The 24,021-nt window shown below is 33.4% G+C and overlaps 2 protein-coding genes across 2 annotated transcripts; both read right to left on the bottom strand.

Moving 5' to 3' along the window:
- Positions 1 to 1,011: 1,011 nt before the first annotated feature.
- LOC129884889 (protein S-acyltransferase 18) lies at positions 1,012 to 4,872 on the bottom strand. Its single transcript, XM_055959165.1, has 9 exons — positions 4,710 to 4,872; positions 4,486 to 4,599; positions 4,056 to 4,382; positions 3,503 to 3,571; positions 3,339 to 3,410; positions 3,114 to 3,242; positions 2,953 to 3,033; positions 1,992 to 2,165; positions 1,012 to 1,869 (listed from the first exon to the last, which is right to left on the bottom strand). The coding sequence occupies exons 1-9, from the start codon at positions 4,749 to 4,751 to the stop codon at positions 1,309 to 1,311; spliced, it is 1,569 nt and encodes a 522-aa protein (XP_055815140.1). The 5' UTR covers positions 4,752 to 4,872; the 3' UTR covers positions 1,012 to 1,308.
- An 11,540-nt stretch (positions 4,873 to 16,412) lies between these two features.
- Positions 16,413 to 22,969, bottom strand: LOC129887067 (protoporphyrinogen oxidase, chloroplastic). Its single transcript, XM_055962020.1, has 8 exons — positions 22,183 to 22,969; positions 21,964 to 22,048; positions 21,663 to 21,810; positions 21,465 to 21,545; positions 21,091 to 21,262; positions 20,455 to 20,614; positions 20,138 to 20,241; positions 16,413 to 16,844 (listed from the first exon to the last, which is right to left on the bottom strand). The coding sequence occupies exons 1-8, from the start codon at positions 22,804 to 22,806 to the stop codon at positions 16,545 to 16,547; spliced, it is 1,674 nt and encodes a 557-aa protein (XP_055817995.1). The 5' UTR covers positions 22,807 to 22,969; the 3' UTR covers positions 16,413 to 16,544.
- Between the last annotated feature and the right edge of the window lie 1,052 nt (positions 22,970 to 24,021).

Raw genomic sequence — 24,021 nt, 5'->3', positions numbered from 1 at the left:
AGTCGGGGTTTTACGATTGTGACAATGGGTGTATTTGGTCTGGAGAAAAATATTTCTTAATTTCTTCATGTTTGATTAATCAAATTTTTCTAAAAAATATTTTGTTTAGGAAAACAAATTTCTTAAAAAATAACGAAAATAACTTTCTTAATTAAAGTAAAAAAAATAAGTTAAATAATTGACATTTCAAGTTCATTATATCTTCCCATCCCTCCTTGACCATCCTAACCCTGGCCACCCCCACTTCCCATCACATTCCACCCCCATTATGTTTAGCTAAATAACATATAATTACTTTTGAGATAATGTTGTTTTGCTTTCAAAATTAATTCAAAAAAACTCTAAATTTGATACACAACCTTCTAATATCAATTACAATAAGTCAATAACTTTTAATTGATAGATTCAACATGATTCTTCAAAAATTAATAGACTCGCTTTATATTCTTTAACAAATTTTATCAAGCTCAAAAAATCCAATATCAGTAGTCTTCAAATTTTTCCTACCAACGAAATCCAAATCATTAAGGATATGCAATATAAGCTAATTGTCCAATACAATTACAACCACAAATAAGTAAAGATAGAAAGGGGGAAGAAAGGATTTTTTTGGCGGAAATTCAAAATTTACCGAACTTTTGTTTAGTGAGGCAAAAAATTAAAGGGGAAAAGGGTCAAATTTGCTCCTCTACTATGTGGAAAGGATTGGTTTTATCCTCGTTATATTATCTGTACAAAAATATGTTATACACCCAATCTAATGTGATAATAACATTTTGATGAGGTGGACACCACGTGACATGCCACCTACACACCCCAACCAATTTTACCCTCCCATCTACTTGTTCTTCAACCACTAGCATTTCCTTCCAATATGTTTATGTGAGGTGTATTATGTGCAATTGAGTTCATCACGTGAGAGTGTGTAGTTCTGTATTAAAAAGTTCAAATGTGAAGGGAAAAAACTAAAGATTGTTGAAGAAACAACGTTTCAAAAATGAAGCTAGCCTCTTGATTAATAGATTTTTCATGTATTACTGGGGCAGCAAATATTCTCAAAAAATAGAGCACAATCTATATTTTCCAATCCCACTTTGTTTTGGAGGGAACATATATAAACAAGATATTGCAGGCAGCATTATCATACATATGTTGTGTTCGTTATGATGATGAAGTCAACCTGTGAGACAATTTTAGTAACATAAACACTATTACAAATAAATTAAAAGAAGAAAAATGTACTCAAAACAGCCCCTCTTTGTTGTTGATGTTAGAAATTTGAGGGTGTGGCCACTCCCACCAGTTATGTCATCTGGGAGATGCTGCAATCTCATTTTCTTTCAAGGCAGAGAATAATACCTGCCTCGAAATGTAAGTCTCAAGTTCCTTGGAGACTTGCGTTAACTTCAAGTCGAAGTTGCCTTTATATCTATGCTTCGGTGATGGGGATGGTACAGTAGTATTACCACTACGAGGTGTAGGGACAACTGTAGGAGAATAGGAATGTCTCCGCCTGGGACTAGAAAGCTGCATTGGTGATCCCCCGCCACGGATTACCCTCCCTTTTGTGATGATCACTTCTTTCGACAAAGCAAGTTCCCTACTGCTAGCCACAGATAAGGGAACCCTATTAGTGTCCATATTCATCAGTGGTCCACTTCTTGTTTCTAGTGGTAGCGGCTTCAAAGGGTCTACCATTTCCTTCTGCTTGGTGAGCCGTTCCTTTGCCTTTTCAGCTGCTTGTAGTGCTTTCTCTCTACTCATACTTATAAGTTTCCAGGGGTCAATGTTAGCTCGAAAACCTCGTTTTTCTTTCAATGTGGATGATTCAATTTCTCCATCAATTTTTATAGATACCGTCTCCAGACTCTGATAAATTGTTTAGCAAAATTCAACTTACAAGACCAAAGAGAAATATCCAGTTTTGATTGATTTAAGTACGCAAAAGAATTGAGGCCAAGATTCTTGAGGTGAAAAATGTGCATATATACCTGATTCATTCTTTTTTCTCTGCATGTAAGTCTTGAAACAAGTGACGGCTTCTCAGGTGAATCAAAGTCAATACTCTCATCAGAGGAGGAATCTGAATCTTCTGATGACTCCAGAAGCTCCATAGACTGGTTCTCCTCTCTCATTGCCAAAATGTAATCATAAGTTCTCATTCCCTGCCAAGAGAACCATAGTTTATCTTAAGCTGTGAAACCAAGAAACTTAACAGAGAATGTTGGGCAAACTTGTACATCGAGTTTCTTATGTTCTCAGTAATCTACAAGCCTACAACGTATTTTCTCTCAGCACAAACTGGTTACAGCAGCTCTAACTATGAAGATAAGCAGATATTGAACCTTACTTTAAAATTCCTAACACTGTAGCAACTGCAACAGTAGCTCCAAGATGGGCTGCTTTAGAATTTTTACATCAACATATGTAGAACTTTAAGGTGTTCTTATACCAACATCCAAACTTCTTTTTTCTAAGATAATTTTTTTATATTGTCTTACTTTAAAACTGATATGGCACCCAATATTTTGGTATTAGAAGCCTACAATATAGCAATTGCAGCCCTGGATCTATCCTAAAGTTTCCTACACTATAGCAATCAAGTAGCTCATGTTTGCGTTTTCCTATTTCCCACACATAAATAAGCTTGCTCTTACTTATCAGTTATTACATACATACTAAGCCTACTTACTATCTTACATCAGTTGAAATGGGTGTGAATTTAACACAAAATCTCAATGAAATATTATTTTGTATATGTGACGAGGTGTGCTTGCGCTTACTGTTAAGCAAAAACCAGAACTTTTTGTTTGTGATGATGCTATTCCTTCTTTCTCTCCATAAAAGCCAATCCAAAAGCAAACTCAGCCCTCTCCTCTCCTTACTCTTACTTATTTATTATGCTTTTTTATGGCTGCACCAAATCATTGGGAAAAAGGGGGACCGTCATACCTTCCGGATGAGAACTATATGAAATAAGAAAAGCTGTCCCAGCGCTGCTGAACAATACGATGTCATAAAAAATAAAATTACCTGCAAAAGTGTACATTGAAAGATGAACAACTGATGAAATAGAGGGAGAAATAGTGGAGAAAGCAAGCAAAGAATCATACACAAATTGTTGCCAGAACTCCTCTAGGGAACTTGGCACTAAATCTTCTCTGAATCTCTAGCTCAATGCTCCTTTTGTTGGCAAAGCACCTTACAAATATTGCAGCAGCTGTCCCTCCTTCAATAAGCAGCTGTCTCATCAAGAAATATGTTAGCTGCTTAAGATGTAACTCATTAGGGATATCGAAAAAAAGAAAGGGAGAGCGAGAGAGGAAAGCGGGAACAACCATTATCAAGAGGAATATCATTAGAAAAATGAAGCTGGTATAGTTCTTCTTCCCGACACAGTTGTTTAACCACTGCAGCAACTCAAAAACAATGATCCTGTCAGTTTGAGTCTAAGTGTACCTTAATGTATGACACAGCAGAGAAAGAGACCCAATTTCCTTACTCTGCAGTGGTGATCAAATCCCTCCACACATCGGTTGCAGGTCCTACAGTGTTTGCTACGCTTTTTAACCTGCAAACATGATCAAGTAAGATAATTCATTTAGTTAACTATTAATATCTGCTTAATAATTTCATATAGTTTCATTTTATTTTTTTTTAATTTCATATAGTTGTCAGCTATTAGAAACTGCATAATCTTGCTTCACCACATTCCCCGTGTGCGTGCCAGATGTGGAGCTAGTTGCAAATAATTATGGCAAGAATGATTATTTTTTTTTGGTTATGCATAAACTGTTCAATATCCTTGGCATGGAAGTAGATTTGTTCCTTGACATAAGGGATGATTCTAGTGTAATGCAAAAAGAGGTTTAAAAGTAATTTCAGGTCAAATTTTCAAATTCCAACTATCACTTTCTAGTATTTTTTTTTTTGAATCTTCTTACACAAATTCGCGACTCAGCCATTGGTGTGTGCAAGTGAAAGAAAAGGCATATCTCTAGTAGGTTCAATAAATTCAATTAGCAAAACGTAATGAGAGAGATGCAGCAGCAAACCTCAAAATCACAAAGCGAACAAAATGAAATGTCATCATCTTTTGTCTGTGGCGCAACCAAATCATCTTTGACTAGTAAGGGAAATGTGAGCAAAGGCTCCAAATGAAGATTACTTTTCAAAGGATCCAAGTACTTTCTCCTTATAAATGTCTTAAGCACTCTGCGCTCAATTCTCCTAAGAAATCTCACAACAATCTGACCCAATACAAATCCATAATTAATATTCGAGAACCCAGTGCGAACGCTTTTCCTCTTCATCCTAAACCTCGTCCTGTCAGTTGGATCGATAGCCGCACACCTTATAAACAGAAATGCAGCAAAAAGTGCCTACATAAAAGCAAATCACACATCCGAAATTCAATTTTTCGCCTAAAATTGCAGCTAATTGAATATACTGAGCTACAATTCCACGGAAGAAAGTTAAAATTACCACGAAGGAGAAAACAGAGGTGACAGTGATCTCAACAACCCTATTACCGAGGAGAAGACCGACGAAGCAGTAAAAAAACACTAAAAGGAAACAGAACACCGATATGCCCACAATCTGCAGTTTAACAACAGTTCAGAACAAGTAAATTCAGAACACAAATGAAAGCAAAAGGAGAAAAACTTCAAAAAAAAGTAGCAAAATCTGAATCAGCTGAAACGACGAACCTGCAATGTGTGAAGAGGACGTTGCCATCCATGGCGTCTCATGTTGTTCAGTTCGTCTTCCTTTCAGTGCGAGTTCTCTCTATGAAAGATGAATTAGCCTGAGATTTTGAGTGTTTCCAACGGTACGCATTTCAAATTTTGAAATGAGATGTTCTTTTTTGCTTCTTTTTGGCCGCTTTTAACCCAAAGTTACTAGTCCCCTATTTACATGATCCAACTTACCATTGTATGTGGTTGGCCGGGTGTCAATGATTTTCTAAAAATTGATTTAATGGATTGAATTGAATTTATTTATTAGATTTAATTATATTAAATAATTATATAGATTTAAAATTTTATAAAAATAAATTGATAAACTGTTGAATTGTATCAAATAAATCTATTTGTGTAAATTATATTTTATATATTAAATTAAAAATAATAAAAAGTTAGAAAGAATTATGAAATCAGAGGGTTATATTAATATTTTCATGATCATAATTGATAAGGTGATGGTGGTGGTTTTAATTTTGATTTCCTTCATGATGATGTTTGTATTTTTCTTTCTGGGGTTAATTCTTCCCTTTTCTTCCTAAAACTATAAACAATAATTTCTCCTTTTTAATGTCAAGACTTTACAATGAAAGGTGTGGGTGTCCATTTCTAGTTCTATCTATTAATCTGTTTTCTATAGTGATATTTTCATTTCTAGATCATATTAAATATTTCAATAAAAAAGGAGAGTTGTTACACACTACGTAATAGTTAACAATAGAATATATAGAGTTGGCTTCTTCTTCTTAAAATATATTTTTTTCATGAGATCATTTCTAAAGTTTATAGGCATTTTTTATGGTAAATAGTTGTGCTAAGATACTTTTTAATTAGGGCGGTTTATCGCTTGGTTCGATTCAATTTTAAGTATTATTAATTTTTTATTTTTAAATATGCTAAATTGATAATCAAATCAATAAGATATTTGTTATCAGTTTTCGATTTATCGATTTTTGGTCTTTAACGGTTCGATTTTCGGTTTAACAAAAAAAAATGCTTTCAAAACAAATATATGAGTTCTCCAACAATTTTCGGAAATCTTGAACATTACTGAAAAAGAAAAAAGGGTTTCTTAAGGAAAATATTCAAATGCTCATTAGAATTAATCCCAATTAGGAAGAAATAATTTCCTAATTGTTTACCAACTAAGTCGAGTTTTTGAGAAAGTAGGTACGACAAAGAGGAGAAATCAGAAAAGGGAGAAAAGGAGAAGTAAAAGAGAGAGAGAAATCAAACTCACAATTTACAACTCTAGCCATCGCCTAACCTTGTCGTCGTCGTTGCAACTTGCAAACCATAGCTGCCGCCGCTCTTAGTTCTTTAGGTTTTGAGTTTTGACGTTGTGACCCTAAAGCGGCAAAGCCTAAAAGGTAAATACAGTATGAACTGTGAAGTAGTGTGAAGAGTTAATTGTGTACGACACCAATAATATGATATAGTGATTATATATTTATATTAATATTTTTGTATGAGTAAATATTAAAATAGAACTCCTGTCAAATTTTAACTTGACACACCTATTAAGAAAATAATGATTGATATAGTGAGTTTGTCATTTTACCCTAATTAATTAATAGAGTTTAAAACATATTTACTCATTATATTTTTTAAAGACATTAACTCAATGTTAATAAATTGAGGGCATAATAAGAAGAAAAAAATTGTTCTTTCTTGTTTTATCAAAATTGACAAGTAAAAAGGGAAATCAAATTAGGAAATTTTTGACAAGTAAATATAAACGGAGGGAATAAATTATTAGAGTCTTAATGAGTTATCGATTTATTCAATAATCCAATATTAAAAAACCATTAATGAACCGCTAACCCAATATTTTTTTTTTTATAATTAGCAGTCAAATATATATGACTATTATTATCAACCAAGTAAAATGGTTGTCCACTTTACAATGGTGGATAGTCTATTTACTTTTTAAGTGGGTAAATTGCCCACTAATATTTTCCTCCACTTGTATATATGGCTATAAATATAGCATTATACTTCAATGTAAAAACACACATAAAAGAAGAGAATTACTACTACTCTCTCTATATTAATACTTTCTATATATATTCTCTTGCTCTTCTTCCTTTATAAAATTGTAAAGTTAGTTAGTTTACAACACGTTATCAGCACGAAGCTCTAATTTTTCAGAAAATTAACTTCTATATCAGGTATATCTACTAAAGAAATGTTATATCCCATATTTTTTTTTCTTTTCACAATAGGACATTTTTGGGATAACGGTAACAAGTCAAGGGCAAAGCTATGTTTGATTTTGTTGGATACATAATTCTTATGACTAAATTGGGATGTGGAAATATTGAAAAAGTTTAGGGGTAAAATTGGAATTTCACATGTGGAAATACTATAAAAGGTTGAGGACAAAATTGGAATTTCACATGTGAAAATACTATAAAAGGTTAAGGACATAATTGGAATTTCAACTTGGAAATATTAGAAAAGGTGAGGGGCAAAATGGTAATTTCACCTAGGAGTCTCTTCCACCTCTTAGAACTTTCAACAGAATTGGAAGAAGTTGAAGAGCAAAAATTCTAAGGAAAAAAAAAAGAGAGTTTCGGCCAAGGTAAGAAAAAAATAACTCCTTGAAATTTCATCCCTAAAATTATAATTTGTTGGTATTTCCACTAAATCAAGGGTCCTTTATAACATGGTAAATTTATTTTGGAAGATAGAAGGTTTGTTTGGTTGATTTGGAGCTTTGATTAAGTGAAGAAGTTAGAAGGAAAATGTAAGAATTAATCCAATTTTTTTGTGTTATGAAGTTTATTGATGTTGTAGTATGTAGAGATGTGTAGAATTTATGGAAATATGAAAGTTTGCATGGTGGGTTTTACATATGTATAAATCCATGTATATGAAGATTTTGGAGGCAAGATAAATTAAATTTTTGTGTAGTATGTTAGTAGTAGTTATGGAGTAGTAGTTATGGTAAAAATTTTATGTTGGAATTGGAAGTTGAATGAAATTATTTAAAGTTGGAAATATGGGTTAGGTGATGAAATGAAAAAAAATAATTAAGTTTGTATAATTTGTTAGTTGTGGTTATGGTTTTGGGGATATAAATGAAGTTTAAATGGTGTAAGTTGATATTAAAATGGGTTGTAGGAATTATGTAATTTTAGTATGATATTATAAGAATATGGAGGTAAGTTATTAAAAGTATGGATTGTTGTTGTTGATTATGAAGTTGAAAAAAGAAAATGAATTGTAATATTTTTGTTGTATTTATGAAATTTTTGAGTGAAATATGGAATTGATGAAAATTGGATAGCTTACTTGGAATATTTTTCACCTATGTTGGAATGAGTTGAAATTAATTATGGACATGAAATATTCATATTTACTTGGAAATGCAAAGTTTGGTTGAAAGTTGTTGCACTAGTTGGAAAGAAACCAATTTATGTTATAGTGTGTTTAAATTGATTATTGATGGTATTGGTGTTGTTGTTGGCTTGGTTGTTGATATTGTGGCCGAGTTGTAATCTCGGGGTTGTCATATATATAGGAAAGATGCTGCCAAAATTTTTGTAGACAAGTATTGGAAAAATTGAATTCTTAAAGTCTTATGAATGGTAGTTGGTAAATGTGACCAATTGTAGATTTTGGTGGAAACGGGAATTGAAGTTGGACAACCGTAAAAAGCCAATAAGGTATGTAAAGCTTTACTTTTTCTTCTATTGGCATGTCTTAGATGTAATAAGTTTGGATACGAGCCTCGGGGATGACTCTACTCTTCGAAATCGACACCTAAATTTGACCATTTTCTATTCAGTAGAATTGAATTAAGTATTTATGAATATTTTAGAAAAATTGTCTAAACCTCTAGAATTTGCACAAATAGGACCCGACTATCTTGAAACTCTTATAAATAATGTTATGAATGTTAACACCTATAATTTCGATACGCCACCTCATTTGTCCAAGGTGGGCCCTACTATTTCGAATTTTTCTTTGTTATTCCGTTTGACTTATATTAGTTAGAATTTAAAGGAAACTCTTTGCTACTCTTCCAAATATCATATGACTAATTATTCCGTTAAGACCCATAATATATTCTGAAATATGGAAACAATTTCAGAAAATTATTTTGACATAGATTATCGGGACATTGAAAAGACTTGTACTATTATTATTATTCAAGTATTTTTATATATGATTTGTTATCGAAATTATGCAATCGAGTCTGTATAAATATTTTGTATTTTAAATTGCATTTAGTATCTCACTACTCCACTCGTGTATATTATAACCATTCTTTCACTGAGCCTGGGCCAGGATATGTTTTTGTGTGTATTTCTCTGCATTTTTCGTCGTGCCCCGATGTGAGGGGGCAGGTATGACATGTACATGGGTTGTGGTGTATGTTATGCCACGGAGTTATGATGTGCCATGTACATATATGATATGATATGATTTGATTTGATATGATTTGATTTGATATGGCCATCTGATATGATATGATCTGTTACGGAGACATTTCCTACTCTGGTGTTATGATGTGCTGTGGCGCCAATGACGGGAGGGCGACCACATTTTGTTCACCGAGTCCCACGAAATGGGGCCGGATATGGCATATGTATTTGCATATATGATTTGTGATTATGATAAGCATTTTGATATTCTGAACATTTAGTCCGTTTTCTGCACCCACTATTCAGATTATGGTTTTAATTATTACAACCCATGTTTTACATATTCGGTACATTTTTCGTACTGACCCCCTTTCTTCGGGGGCTGCATTATATGCCCGCAGGTACATTTAGGACATTTGCTGCGTCGTTGACAGTGCTCCCTTGTTCGGAGCTTGTATTTTGGTACTGACTTTATCTTTGTATATTTGAATATATTGGTCAGGGGTACGACGGGGCCCTGTCCCGTCATATGACTATGCTATCATCTATAGAGGTTTGTAGACAGAGTTATGTTGTGGGTTTTATATATATGGTTTGGGTTTTGTGTGTTTTGTGACGGTCTATCAACCCTCGTGCCTATATCTACTTTTATGATATATTTAGCAATTTCTTCTAATCACTACATATGTTTATTCGGTTAAAAAGGCTAATTTGAGATTAGGGTATGTTTGAGTGCCCAACTCGGGCACCAGTCGCGGCCTACGGGGTTGTGTCGTGACAAGAAATTTAATTTTTAAGTTGTCTTTGTTACTTTCAAATTAATTTTCATCATGTCAAACTTGTCAAAATTGGAATTTGTGGCACTTGATATTTCTGGCAAGTATTATTTGTCATGGGTACTTGATGCTGAAATCCACCTTACCGCTAAGGGTCTTGGTGATGCTATAATTGTAGGAAATACAACATCAAGTCAGGATAAAGCAAAGACTATGATTTTCCTTCGTCATCATCTAGATGATACTTGACAGTGAAAGATCCACTTGAATTGTGGAAAGACTTAAAAGGAAGGTATGACCACCTCAGGGCAACGGTATTGCCAAGGGCTCGTTATGAGTGGATGCACTTACGATTTCAAGATTTTAAAACTGTAATTGAGTATAATTCTGTTGTATTTAGAATAACTTTTCAATTAAAATTATGTAGGGAAACTATAAATGATGAGGACATGTTAGAAAAGACACTAACTACTCTTCATGCCTCTAATGTAATATTATAGCAGCAATACCGTGAAAAGGATTTTAAGAAATACTCTGAATTGATCTCATGCTTTCTGGTAGCTGAGCAACATAATTCCCTTTTAATAAAAAATCATGAAGTCTGTCCCACTGAAACTGCTCCGTTACCAGAGGCAAATATGGTAAAAACACATGGTTAGTCTGAAAGAAGACAAAATAAAAATCATGGCCACAATAATGTACGTGGACGTGATAATGACAGAAGACGATTTAATAATCGTCGTGGTGGTGGTCAACATAAAAGGGATAACAATATCAGTTCTCAAAATGGTCCTTCAAGAAGTAACTGTCATCGTTATGGCATGAAAGACCACTGGAAAAATGAATGTCGGACGCCTGAGCATTTTGTAAGACTTTATCAAAATTCTTTCAAAAGAAAGACAAATAGAGGTGGTGCCTAAAGACAAATAGAGGTGGTGCCTCTTCTTCTAATGCTCGGATAAAGTCACACTTGGCGTTCGAAAATAATATTGAGGCAAGGCATTTGAATAATGATAATATTGAAGCAAATCTGACTTTAAGAGATGATGATTTTAATGACCTCAATGATATTACTCATTTGGAGGTTGAAGATTTTTTTAAAGATCTTAATTGATGTTTAATTTCATGTTTTTCAATATGTTGTCATTTTTATGTACTTTGAATTATTGTGTTTTTACGTTTATGTATTTAAAAAAAATTAAAAAATCAGGGCCACATTTTAATGATAATTGTATATTGTTTATTACATTATGCTATTTTACAATGTTGTAATTAATTACTATTGGTGTGCTATTATTTAATCTTTATATCATATTGTTACTAAAAATAATATTCGCTTTATTTAATGTCATTATACTAATTATTTATTCTTGTTGATGTTTTAGACATTAATATTATATAATGATTGTATTATTTTTGCCAATAAACAAATTATCTATACATGATGAATAATATTATATTAATGTTTTATAATTTTATTTATTTTATATTTATTTTAATACTTATGTATAATATTTATTTAAGGTTAATAAGTATATTCTGCCATAAACTTTTTGAATTCTAAGTTCATTAAACTAATTCACTAGTAAATTATTAATTTATATAAAATTATGTTTATTATTAACGTGTTACACCTCAGTTTGTTAATTCTTATAATATGGTACGTTAGGTTCATATTATCAATCATTTTTTCTGTGTTACAAATTCATTACAATATAAAACCATAAACTAAATTATTGTAACATTCATCATAATTGAATTCTATAATTTTTTTTAATTCTAAATTACCATAATTTAACTTTAAAAAAAGGGGGGACTTATGTTTTTCTAGCAAAATTGCTACTTATTTTATTTCTTACAATGCATTTTTATTTTATAAAGATAAATAAATTTCTCAGTTTTCAATTGGATTCAAGATGAATAATGAAGATATGTGCCTTTTGGATAGTGTCACAACTCATACGATATTAAAAGAAAAGAAATATTTCTGTCATTTGATTATGAAAAAGGCCTATGTCAATACAATATCTGGTAGTACAAAATTGATTGAAGGCTCTGGAAAAGCAGCCTTATTACTATCTGGAGGAACGATATTAGTAATTGATAATGCATTGTATTGTAGTAAGTCTCAAAGAAACTTGTTAAGTTTCAAGGTTATTCGCCAAAATGACTATCATATTGAGACTGCAAATGAAGAAAAGGTTGAATACCTTTATATTACTACAATAAATATGGAGAAAAAAATTGTGCACGAAAAATTACCTGCACTTTTTTCTGGGTTGTACCATACAAATATTGGTACTGTTGAATTACATGTCATTGTAAACAAAAGGTTTACTGATTCTAATGATTTTATCATTTGGCATGACCGGTTGGGCCATCCCGGTTATAATATGATGCACAAAATTATTGAGAATTCACATGGACACACTTTGAAGAATCAGAAAATTCTTCAATCTAAGGAATTCTCTTGTGTTGCTTGTTCCCAAGAAAAACTGATTATCAAACCATCAGCAACTAAGGTTAGGATTGAATCCCCTGCGTTTCTGGAACGTATACAGGGTGATATATGTGGGCCAATTCACCCTTCATGTGGACCATTTAAATATTATATGGTCTTGATAGATGCATCTACAAGATGGTCACATGTGTGCTTATTATCAACTCGCAACATGGCTTTTGCGAGATTGTTAGCTCAAATTATAAGGTTAAGAGCACAATTTCTAGATTATCCAATAAAGACAATTCGTCTTGATAATGCTGGTGAATTTACATCTCAATCATTTAATTATTATTGTATATCGGTTGGAATAAAAGTTGAGCATCCGGTCACTCATGTCCATACTCAAAATGGTCTAGCAGAATCATTGATTAAACGCCTCGAATTGATAGCTAGACCATTGCTAATGAGGACAAAACTTCCTATTTCAATATGGGGGTATGTTATTTTGCATGCAACAGCACTTGTGCGCATAAGGCCAACAAATTATCATGAATTTTCTCCATTACAGTTGGCGTTTGGAAGGGAGCCAAATATATCTCATCTTAAAATATTTGGTGTGCGGTATATGTTCCAATTGCTCTACCGCACCGCACAAAGATGGGTCCCCAAAGAAGGTTGGGAATATATGTTGGGTATGAATCTCCTTCTATTATAAAATATCTGAAACCTATGACTGGAGATTTATTTACGGCAAGATTCGTTGATTGTCATTTTGATGAATCAGTATACCCAACATTAGGGAGAGAACATAAGCAGTTGAAAAATGAGATAGATTGGAATTCATTGTCACTATCTCATTTAGATCCTCGAACAAATCAATGTGAGCAAGAAGTTCAAAAGATGATTTATTTGCAGAATATTGCAAATCAACTGCCATATGTATTTACTAACCTTCCACGGGTTACTAAATCGCATATCCCAGCTGCTAATGCTCAAGTTCGAGTTGATGTCCCGGTAGGACAACTTGTTCAGGCAAATGAGTCTAGGCCACGCTTAAAACGTGGAAGACCAATTGATTCCAAAGACAAAAAGCCTGGAAAAAGGAAAGACAAAATTTTGTCTTGATCTACAAATTGAACATTTTACAAATGAGATATTTATCCATCAGTCAACATATACTGAAAATATTTTAAAGAGGTTTTATATGGATAAAGAACATCCATTGAGTACCCCAATGGTTGTGAGATCTCTTGATATTAATAAAGATCTATTTCGACCTCATGAAAATGATGAAGAGCTTGTTGGGGCTGAAATACCATACCTTAGTGCAATTGGTGCATTAATGTATCTTGAAAACAATTCTAGACCAGATATAGCTTTCTCAGTAAACTTGTTAGCAAGCTTTAGTTTTTTCCAAACACGAAGACACTGGAATGGAATTAAGCATATATTCAGATACCTTCGAGGTACCATTGATATGAGATTATTTTACTCAAATGATTCCACGTTACAATTGATTGGTTACGCAGATGCGGGATATTTATCTGATCTCCATAAAGGTCGATCGCATACAGGCTATTTATTTACATGTGGTAGTACAGCTATATCATGGCGTTCAACAAAGCAAACTATGGTTGCCACTTCCTCAAATCATGCAGAGATAATAGCCATCCATGAAGCAAGTCGAGAATGTGTTTGGTTAAGATCAATAACTCAACACATTCAAGAAATATGTGGTCTTTCTTTGACAAAAGACGCTCTAACAAAATTGTATGAAGACAATGCTGCATGTATAGCTCAACTGAAGGGAGGATACATCAAAGGAGACAGAACAAAACATATTTCACCAAAATTCTTTTTCACTCATGATCTTCAAAAGAAGGGTGAAATAGATGTCCAACAAATTCGTTCAACTGACAATTTAGCAGATATGTTTACCAAGGCATTGCCAACTTCAACCTTTGAGAAAATGAGATACAAAATTGGAATGCGTCATCTTCGAGATGTTAAGTGATGTTTTCATCAGGGAAAGCAAAATACGCGATGTACTCTTTTTTCCTTAGCCAAGATTTTATCCCACCGGGTTTTCCTAGTAAGGTTTTTAATGAAGCAGTACTCAAGGCGTATTACAAGATGTGTGTACTCTTTTTCCTTCACTAGGCTTTTTTCTATTGAGTTTTTCCTAGTAAGGTTTTAACGAGGCACAACATTTATGGATGTTCAGAATAACAATGTATATTATTTTTTTTGTAAAGTTTTAATGAGACACATTTCTCGTGGACATCCAAGGGGGAGTATTATCAACTAAGTAAAATAGTTGTCTACTTTACAATGGTGGATAGTCCATTTACTTTTTAAGTGGGTAAATTACCCACTAATATTTTCCTCCACTTGTATGTATGGCTATAAATATAGCCTTATACTTCAATGTTAAAATACACATAAAAGAAGAGAATTACTACTACTCTCTCTATATTAATACTTTCTATATATATTCTCTTGCTCTTCTTCCTTTATAAAATTGTCAAGTTAGTTAGTTTATAACAACTATCAAGATATAGGCTTCTTCTTGTGTGTGCTTCTTCAAGTTACAAGTAAAAATAGTAAATCGGTCCATAGACAAACAAAGACAATAAATTAGGCCCCATTAGAGTGAGGTGAGGTGAGGGCAGTTCAGATTGAATATGAAACTTCAATTTAAAGTTCTAACTTTTGAATTCAAGAAATCAAAATTCAATTCTAATTTAGAAACGTTGCGATTGGATCTATATTCTCTGTTATGCTTTAGATATAAATGGAGAACTAGTGAACTACACTAACTGATCTCTAGATGTATCTTCTATATTTTATATCTAAAGTTAGGCTTGGCCAGTTCCCAACTTCTGATCCTCAATAGAGAATTTATTGAAAGTCTGAAATTGTAAAGTGGCTAAGCCTAACTTTGACCTCAAGGTCAGAAGTTCGAACTGACACTTAAAGTTCATGCCTCGGGTACATAGTTAAACTTAGGCAATCCAACCACAAACTCGATGATCTGAAATTTGAAACTTCATGACAACGATTGAATACTCAATCTTGACGATATGAATTTAACTTAAAACATCTAAATCTTAAAAACTTTATAAACTTGGGCCATTCGTTAAATAAGGGTCCTAAAACGACTATTTGTCCTCCCCCCTCCCAACCCCCCCCCCCCCCTCCCAAACACTTTCTACCAACACTATTTTCATTTGCAATGCTGAAACTCGAAACCTCTGCTTAAAGCTAAGACAGATCTACATGCTAACATGTGGGTCCACGTGAACTCTATAACTTTTACCTAAAACTTGTATACATACTAAGAAATCTACTAAGAACCTATTTGGATGGACTTATAAGTCAACAATCATAAGTTAGGAATTCTAACTTATGATTTTTGATTTATTTTTGTCTTTTTGGCTTAATTTTACTCAAATAGTGTAAAAATACTTAATAGTTATTTTGACTTAAAAGCACTTAAACAAGCCAATTCAAATCGGCTCTAAATATATATATAAAAAAATTGACTTGAAACCCACTTATTATTGCATATTAACTTGAAATCACTATAAGAACCCACAAAATTAAAATCCTAAATCCACTTCTTTAAGAATCACTCATCACAACTCCCAGTGATAACATCTTTTGATTAAACTAGAGAAAATATCAATTTTGCTATTGAACTATCAACTTTTGCCCTGAGTTAGAGAAGTAACAAATTTACTCTCACCGTTTACCCTTGCCTCTTTAATCTTTATTGCCCCGAGTATGCCCTTGAGTATGGTATAATCTTTAATATTTTACATCTTGTCGTGGAATGAAGAATTTCCCAAAGAAATCAAAAGAATTAGAAGGCAAAACACATTTAACCAAGCCATATAATATATCTACTGGCAAAGCAGACAGATAATTATACCCAATATGTTTGGAGAATTCTCAAGAGGACTAATTAGATTTTCTTCCAATTAACAGATACTCGATGTTTAAAATTATTGGTCCTTAACAAGGACATTTTGTGTCAAAGAAATAAGAACCAAGATTAAAACAAAAACGACAGATATCAAGCACAAATCATTTACCAAGGCTAAAATAACTCTAATAAGCAAAACTTTTAGGCACATGTCAATATTCCAAAAGGCATAATGGTATTACTAACAAGGTTTGGACCTAACAGTAACCCCAAGAGTAGGTTTCATTTGTATGCATACTGAGACAGAAATCCAGTTACTTCAGATGCTATTTCGTAAGCACCTTCAACACACCTCCCCAATGCCACACCAGACACATAATTACCCCCAAGGAACAGTCCGTCAAGCCCATTATCACTTAGAGCAGCTTTTGCAGTACCTAGTGTATCCAGATGACCAACCAAAAACTGTGGGATAGCTTGTGGCCATACTCGCACACCTGTAACAAGGGGATCTTGTGCTTTGGGTTTTATAAGCATCTTTCTGAGGTCACGGTCAACTGCTTCCACAAGTTGGCTCTCCGTCTGCAAGAGGAATGAGGTATCAGAGCTGGAAACAATTTATTCAAGGCCCTGAAGCATAAAGCATAACCGCCAAATGTTCCGTACAAATACTTTAAAAGAGACACACTATGGGAAAAGCACAAAACGCAGCATTCATCTAAATCAAGTGTACATCAGAAAAGTAAGACATGATATAAAGAGCTAAGAAGATCGCCTCAACCCTAAGAACCACTCAACTGAATGAAAGACAGATACAGGAACATGGTTCAATCAATAGTCACCATAAATCATCAACTCATGGATGCGATGCATCTCATAAAAATTGCAACAAACAAAGAAGGATGTATGAAACAAGAAGCAAATCGGCAAGCGGAGAACTAAATGATGACATTTTTTATGGAGACACAGAAATAAGTGAAAGATTTCAACACAAGGATAATATCTGGTTGCAATTTCTGAGCAATTATACATCATCATTTATGGAATGATTTTTTCACAAGCACCATTACACCAACTTCACATATATCTTATCCTTTGTCCTTGTTGTACCTCCTTTACTTGCAGTTTGTACTACCAATGATTTTTCTCTTAAATTTTCCATCAAAACATTAGTTAGTAACTCGCACATATTTGAATCTCGACTCAATACAATGGACAGCATTTCATGAGAAATGCTTACCACAATATAATTTACAAAAGATAGGATGCAGGTGATACAGATTAGATGGCTCTACTCAACCAGAAAAGCACATCCCTTTTACACTGCAGACAGGTATCGTAGTTATAATGCAGCTTTCTTAATATGTATGGGGTACAGGATGGTGCATGTTTATATGTATGGAGTACAGGCTTAAGTGGCTGATGCCAGGCAAAGACAGGAACTAAAGGAGCAAAGAAAATTATGGAGAACAATACTATTATGTATACTTTGGACAGTTTGGGTAGCAAGAAATTATATAGAGGTTTTGAAAGAAAAACTGAACACAAATTCTATGAGGATTAGATGCCTTCAATTATACTTTTGTGTACAATGAATATCGTAAATGATATAGACAATATCTGGACCCTATAGATAAGTGCATAAAGGAAGGAGCTAAGTCCAGTGACTTTTATGCATTCTTATTACCTCCGTCTTACTTACTTCAACAGAAGGTTGTAGTTTAACCTTATCAAAAAAATAAAGAAAAGTTGCAGACTTGCAGTTTACTATTAAAGTAGTATAATAGCATTAAGAAAGTTTTGACTGCAGTAGCATGTGGAGGATATCATGGAATATCAACACGGAAATTTTTAAGAATTCACTGGTATTACAACAATTCTAAGGCTATAAGAAGGGGAAAGCATGTCTTAGTATAATCCCACTTTTCCAGCATTTAATGTGCAATAAATCAACTACAAGGAGCTCCCACACTCAAGTTGATAAGAAATCCTTCAACAAAGAGCAAATAGGGCGAACATGCAAGTTTGTTAAAGATATGTCAACAAAATGTACTTCTCAAAAAAATAAAAAAATATTAGCGATCCTATTATGCTTTAAATCTTTAAAACATGTAGAGGATGAGAAAGTTTGCTTCTTTCAGTAAATAACTGTAACCAAAGGAACCGGCTAAACTAATGCAGGATGCCTCACCCAGAATGGTATCATATATCACTGACAAAGTTGTGACTGCAGATCTAAATGCAATTAGAGCCAGTTCTTCTAATTAGAGCTTGTTTGATTTGGAATAATTTTACATGATTTAATCCATTTTCCGATTAAATCAGTGTCACTAAATACTATTAATGTTGGTTATTCTAGAAAGATCTAACTTTACACAGAGAAGGGCCTAAAATGCCCCTCAACTATTTGAATTGGTACAAAACTACCCTCCGTCCACCTTTTGGCCCGCAAATACCCCTGATGTCAATCTTTTGGCTCAAAAATACCCTTATTTCTAACGGCCACACTCATTAGGTGGATGGGAGGGCATTATTGTACCAAATTCAATAGTTTAAGGGTATTTTAGGCCCTTATTCGTTAAAATAATTTATAATTACTTAATATATGAGCTCATATGATTGACCTTATTTTGAGTTCCATAGTAAAATGCTCCCCCCCTCCTTCACTTCCTCTCTCTTCCACTTTTTTTATTCTTGAAATCTTGTCCACCATTTAAAATTTTATTTTTTTTAACTTATGATAAAATAAGGGAGAAAATGGAAGAAAATAATGAGGACATTCATATAAAAATAATTAGTTCAATAGAAGATAATTTAATAGCATCCTTTCTTTTGTGTATACCCAAAATTCAAAATAAATGAATAAAAAAACAATTTTTTCTCCTATCCCCACCCATACCCCACCATGATAATAATATAAATTAAAAAAATATAAACATGTAGGTTCATTTCAAATTTGAGAATCTGATATCCTAATTAAGAGTAAGATATTAAAAAAAGAATAAAAAGAGAGAATGAACAAGACAGTTGGATAATTAATAGAAACTTTTATGTTAATAAGAAATAGTAATCTTTATTTAAATGAACATTCAAACCCGGATTTTAGATGGATCCCTAGTTATGAGTTGGGTTACAATAAATTAGGTATTAATCTAAAATAGACCAATAAAAAGATATCATGAAATTAATATTTTTTAAATATTATTTTCACACATATCAGGTCAAAATATGAATTATCTGTGATTTTTGTTATTTATTTGAGAAGAATTTAAATTTGGACCAATCAGATTAGGCAACATAATAAATAAATATTTAAAAATTTTACTTTAGGGAAGCTGTTAAAAATAAGGGTAAATATGAGCCAAAGAGTTAATTTTATTTTGAGCCAAAAGGTTGACGTCAGGGGTGGGGGCCGAAAAGTGGATGGAGGGTAGTTTTGTACCAATTCGAACAGTAGAGGGGCATTTTAGACCCTTCTCCGATTAAATCAGTGTCATTAAATACTATTAATGTTGGTTATTCTAGAAAGATCTGACTTTAACTACTACTTCAATAAAATTTATAATCATAGTCAATCACCTTCTATCACTTAGTTATATAAGCAGAAAACAGTTTTGTAATCCAAATCAACATGGTCATCAGTCTTAAGAGAGCAACACTGAAAACTTTCTCCTCATCGCTCCAAGAAATTAATGTATTTAAATCCAAAGGAACAATACACAACCAGAAACCATCTAGGGATACGGTCAAACTGAGGTTTATGTTTGTTACTATAGGACCTTCAGGTGATGCCTCAACTGTCCAGGCCATGAATATTCATTATGATAAATCAATACTGCCAGCACTTGAAGTTGTATACAATTTAAGTGCCTTACCTTGGACACAATTTCAGTATTTGTTGCTCCTCCAATGTAGTTCAAGAGTAGCACCCGACCATTTGGGGCACGGTTAGGGAAGAGTGATGAACTATATATTGTTCCTGCAGATGAGACACAATTATAATACTTAAGATGAATCAGATCTTGTAATTGTAAATCATTCATCCTTGATTTGCAAGGTTAATGTCAAAATTTCAAGGTAATGAGAGTCATTCCATGAGTAGCATCTTGCAATTATCTAATAAAAGTCATCCATCTTAGATACGGATTATTTGATGTCAAAAATAGAATGGATCTCTTAAACAGAAAGCTACCTAGTGTTTCCACTCCCTGTGAACGTGGATGCAACTGCCCAAATCCCTTTAGTTCACCATCAACCAGACGCTCATCACGAATAGCCTCTTGAGGATATGAAATTGTCACTGCTGCAACTGGGGGATAGTAGAAATTTGAAAGTGCATCTGCCGCGGCGACCTGAGTTTAACATAAGATTAGGAGACATTTTGCTTCAGTAAGAAACAGAACAAGCTCAACCACAACATATAGATAAACGCTTCTCATTTTAAGTGAGCCACATTTCTTGCAAAACAATTATCAGAATTCAGAAGTAGTAACCTTTGGAAAATCCAAGGTCAAAGCATTTAAAGAAAATTGCTCATAAAATTGTATATAAAAAAATCAAAATAACATGAGATATAGGAAGACATAGGTTCCATCTTTGATAAGGGGATAGGATACGGTTGCACTCATGCCCCATATACTGCATACAGACATATATAGCATATGAGTGTTATAAGGATGTGTTTGAGCCCCTTTCCCTTGTCCAAAAAAAAGACTAATCTTTGCTCAAACATTCCCACCTTTTTTAGAGTTTAGACAAGCTTCTATATTAGAATGCCAAATGAACAATAACAATAATGACTTTGGAGAAATCAGTAACGGAAACACACCGAAAGAGGACGTAATATGTTGCTTGCTACATAGGATGGGACAGTCATGACAATGCTTCGACTTTGCAGAGAAACAACTCCTTCTGGTGTCTCGTATGTCAAGTGATATCCTCCTTTTTCTGACTTTGTAATGCTAGAAAGCTTCCATGAAAGTTTTACTTTGCTTCCCAGTCTAAGGAAACATGGAGACAACTTATAAGCATTTCCAAGTTAAAAATACTACAAGAGTACCAAAGAACACACTAGGCAGCAAAAATACCAAAACTGAGCTTTAGCTAGTCAACTTTTGATATTCTTCTTTTCTCTTTCCTTTTTTTTTTCAAAAGTTTATTATACGGGGGTGGAAGCATTGAGCTGGGAGAGCAGAAGAACACCTTGCACAGATTGCATCCGGCAGCATTCTCAGACCCTTCCTGAATGATCCAACTGTTTGTCCTTTTGGTGTTGGTAAACGCCTGGAGAATGAGTACTCAAGTCAGCATACTCTCTCTGGATACAGAGATTCTCAAGAGAAAGAAACACAGGGCCTGGAAAGACAAAGCACAAAGACTTTGAATTAAGTCCATTATTACGGATCACGAGGCGGTTTAGGTGTACTGGATCTCTCCTTTATTGCTTTAAAGGTTCCCCCAATAATGCTACCACCAGTTTGTTCCAGCTTCCACACTTTCCCAAATGCTGCTTTCATACTCAGTTTTGAGGGGTCACCGGCGTAAACACCTATAGAATAAACCAAGGAGTGTCAAATAAAATTCATATATATAGATACAGTTTTTAGCATTATATGAATCTGTACACCAAACATCATTTAAGAAAATGAACAAATGCCATAAAGATAGTAGTTCCTGCAGATATGGAAGGATTGGAACGTACCAGAACAAAATGGTTCAATCAAACGTTCAAAGACTTCGTCACCAAGATTACGACGCACGAACTGCTCAACTGATTCCTCATAACCCTGTCACTTTTGCCAAACCATGCGAAGTGAGGGGAAGGCACATATTATCAGAATATTGAATGTACAATCTCTCAATCAGAAGAAAGAAATGCATCAATGTTGAAGAGAGACAAATAAAGCGTATGAGTACAAACTGGAGGTGAAGGGCGAAGGCCAATGGCACCAAAACCAGCTCTCAGCTTGCCAGGTATACTCATCAAATCAAAGAAGGGAAGATCAGTGAGCTTGCCGGGAACAGGCCTTAGTTTACCCTTCCACAAGACGAAACGAGGCGCATCAGGATCTCCCAACACCAAATCATCCTTCAATCCACAATCTACAGCCATAGTCAACATAGGATCTGATGGCTGGAAACTGTTGGGACCTTCTTCCCATAAGTATCCATTTCTTTCCACCGTCGTTATGTTACCACCGGCACGATCTCTCGCCTCTGTCACCAACAAATTAGGGTAATTAGCCGAAATCACCTTAGCAATGCAGAGGCCACTAATTCCTGCTCCGACTACCACACAATCCAGCTCCGGGAACTGATTACCGGAGTCGCCGTCGACTTCTGAAGGAGGAACTGTATAATCCTTGGCAACGGAGCATCGTGTTCTCCAGCCATTGCAATTGACACTATTACGCTTGGAGGTGGAAAAGTTGGGGATAAAACTCGTACGGTTTAAGAATAAAAATGACGGCGATGAGGAGGATGACGGCAACGGCGACCGGTGAGTGAAAATACTAGGATGGTTGGCGACGGCAGTTGTTGTCATGACTGCACTTTGAGCTGGACGATCCTCTGTGAAAATATCACCGGTTGGTTAGCATTATCATTTCGGTTGGTAAAAGAATATGGGAGTTGCCGACCCGCACAATCTCAGCCGTCATTTTTCCTCGTGACTTTAACATCTTTCGGTTAGGAATTACTGCTGGTGAGATAAGGGGTGATGCTACAAGATAAGTCGCTCCATCCGTGTTGTTAGGTTGTTCATCTTCCACTAAAAATCGATCCAAATAGTAAAATCAAATTAAATTGATTAAATAGAATAATTTTTGATTTGATTTGATTTGATTTGATTTTATATTTTTAAAAATTGATAATATATAGTTTGATTTTGGTTTTGTTCAAAAAAATCTAAAAAATAATCGAATTGAACCGATAAATTATATACATATTTTTTTATAATTATATATACATAATATATTATTTTTTGTGAACATTTTATGCAAAAAATACAACATATTTATTTAAAATAGTAAGGTATAATACGTCTTTCATTTGTACAACCATATCATTAGCTTATTCATTATTTAGTAAGTTTATGTTGTATAGTACATTTGATTAGTTAATAATATAAGCAAGAAGTTAAAAATAATTAAAGTTCTGGTATAAGAATTATAAGATCCAAATAACACGAAGACAATTTTTTAATGAATTATTGTCTTTTCTTCTCTTTTGAATGATAGTTTCTTTTATTTTTCTTTATGGTTAATAACTGAATAATCAAATCAAACCAAATCGAAATCGATAACAATCAAACTGATGGATGTATATTTTAATTGATTTGATTTAGTTTTAATAATTTTAAAACCGATTAAATTGGTTTAATTTTGATTTTGGGCAATAACCAATCCAAACCGGCCCTGAACACCCCTACGTGTCGTTTTATGCAGCTTTAACTTGACATGTTTTTTAAAGAAGAATTTGTAACCTAAATTATTTTTTTAATATTTTTATTATAATAAATTATTTTATTAAAAATAAAAAGAGAAACTTTAAAATTAAATTATTTCTAATTATTATAAATGACATTTTTATGTGTCACGTAAATTTGGAGCAAGGTAATATTTTCTCTCGCTTGTTTTGATTTTTCATGGGGCTTTGAAATTATATTTTAAAAATTAATATTTCTTCTGTCTCAGTTTATTTTTTTAATTTTGAGAATTTAATACTTAATATAAAAAATAAAATTTATAATTTATAACTA

This window comes from Solanum dulcamara, chromosome 4 (assembly GCF_947179165.1).
Source record: "Solanum dulcamara chromosome 4, daSolDulc1.2, whole genome shotgun sequence".
NCBI lineage: Eukaryota > Viridiplantae > Streptophyta > Magnoliopsida > Solanales > Solanaceae > Solanum > Solanum dulcamara.
The sequence above is the reverse complement of the archived record's forward strand: the minus strand, read 5'-3'. Positions and strand labels throughout refer to the sequence as shown.

Coding starts and splice junctions, on each gene's coding strand:
- LOC129884889 (XM_055959165.1), bottom strand. CDS start 4,751: ATGAGACGCCATGGATGGCAACGTCCTCTTCACACATTGCAG. Junction 4,383..4,485: donor CCTCTGTTTTCTCCTTCGTG/GTAATTTTAACT, acceptor GCTTTTATGTAG/GCACTTTTTGCTGCATTTCT. Junction 3,572..4,055: donor GTTCGCTTTGTGATTTTGAG/GTTTGCTGCTGC, acceptor TCATGTTTGCAG/GTTAAAAAGCGTAGCAAACA.
- LOC129887067 (XM_055962020.1), bottom strand. CDS start 22,806: ATGACAACAACTGCCGTCGCCAACCATCCTAGTATTTTCACTCACCGG. Junction 21,546..21,662: donor CCTAAACCGCCTCGTGATCC/GTAATAATGGAC, acceptor CTCATTCTCCAG/GCGTTTACCAACACCAAAAG. Junction 20,242..20,454: donor ACAGGGAGTGGAAACACTAG/GTAGCTTTCTGT, acceptor TCTCATCTGCAG/GAACAATATATAGTTCATCA.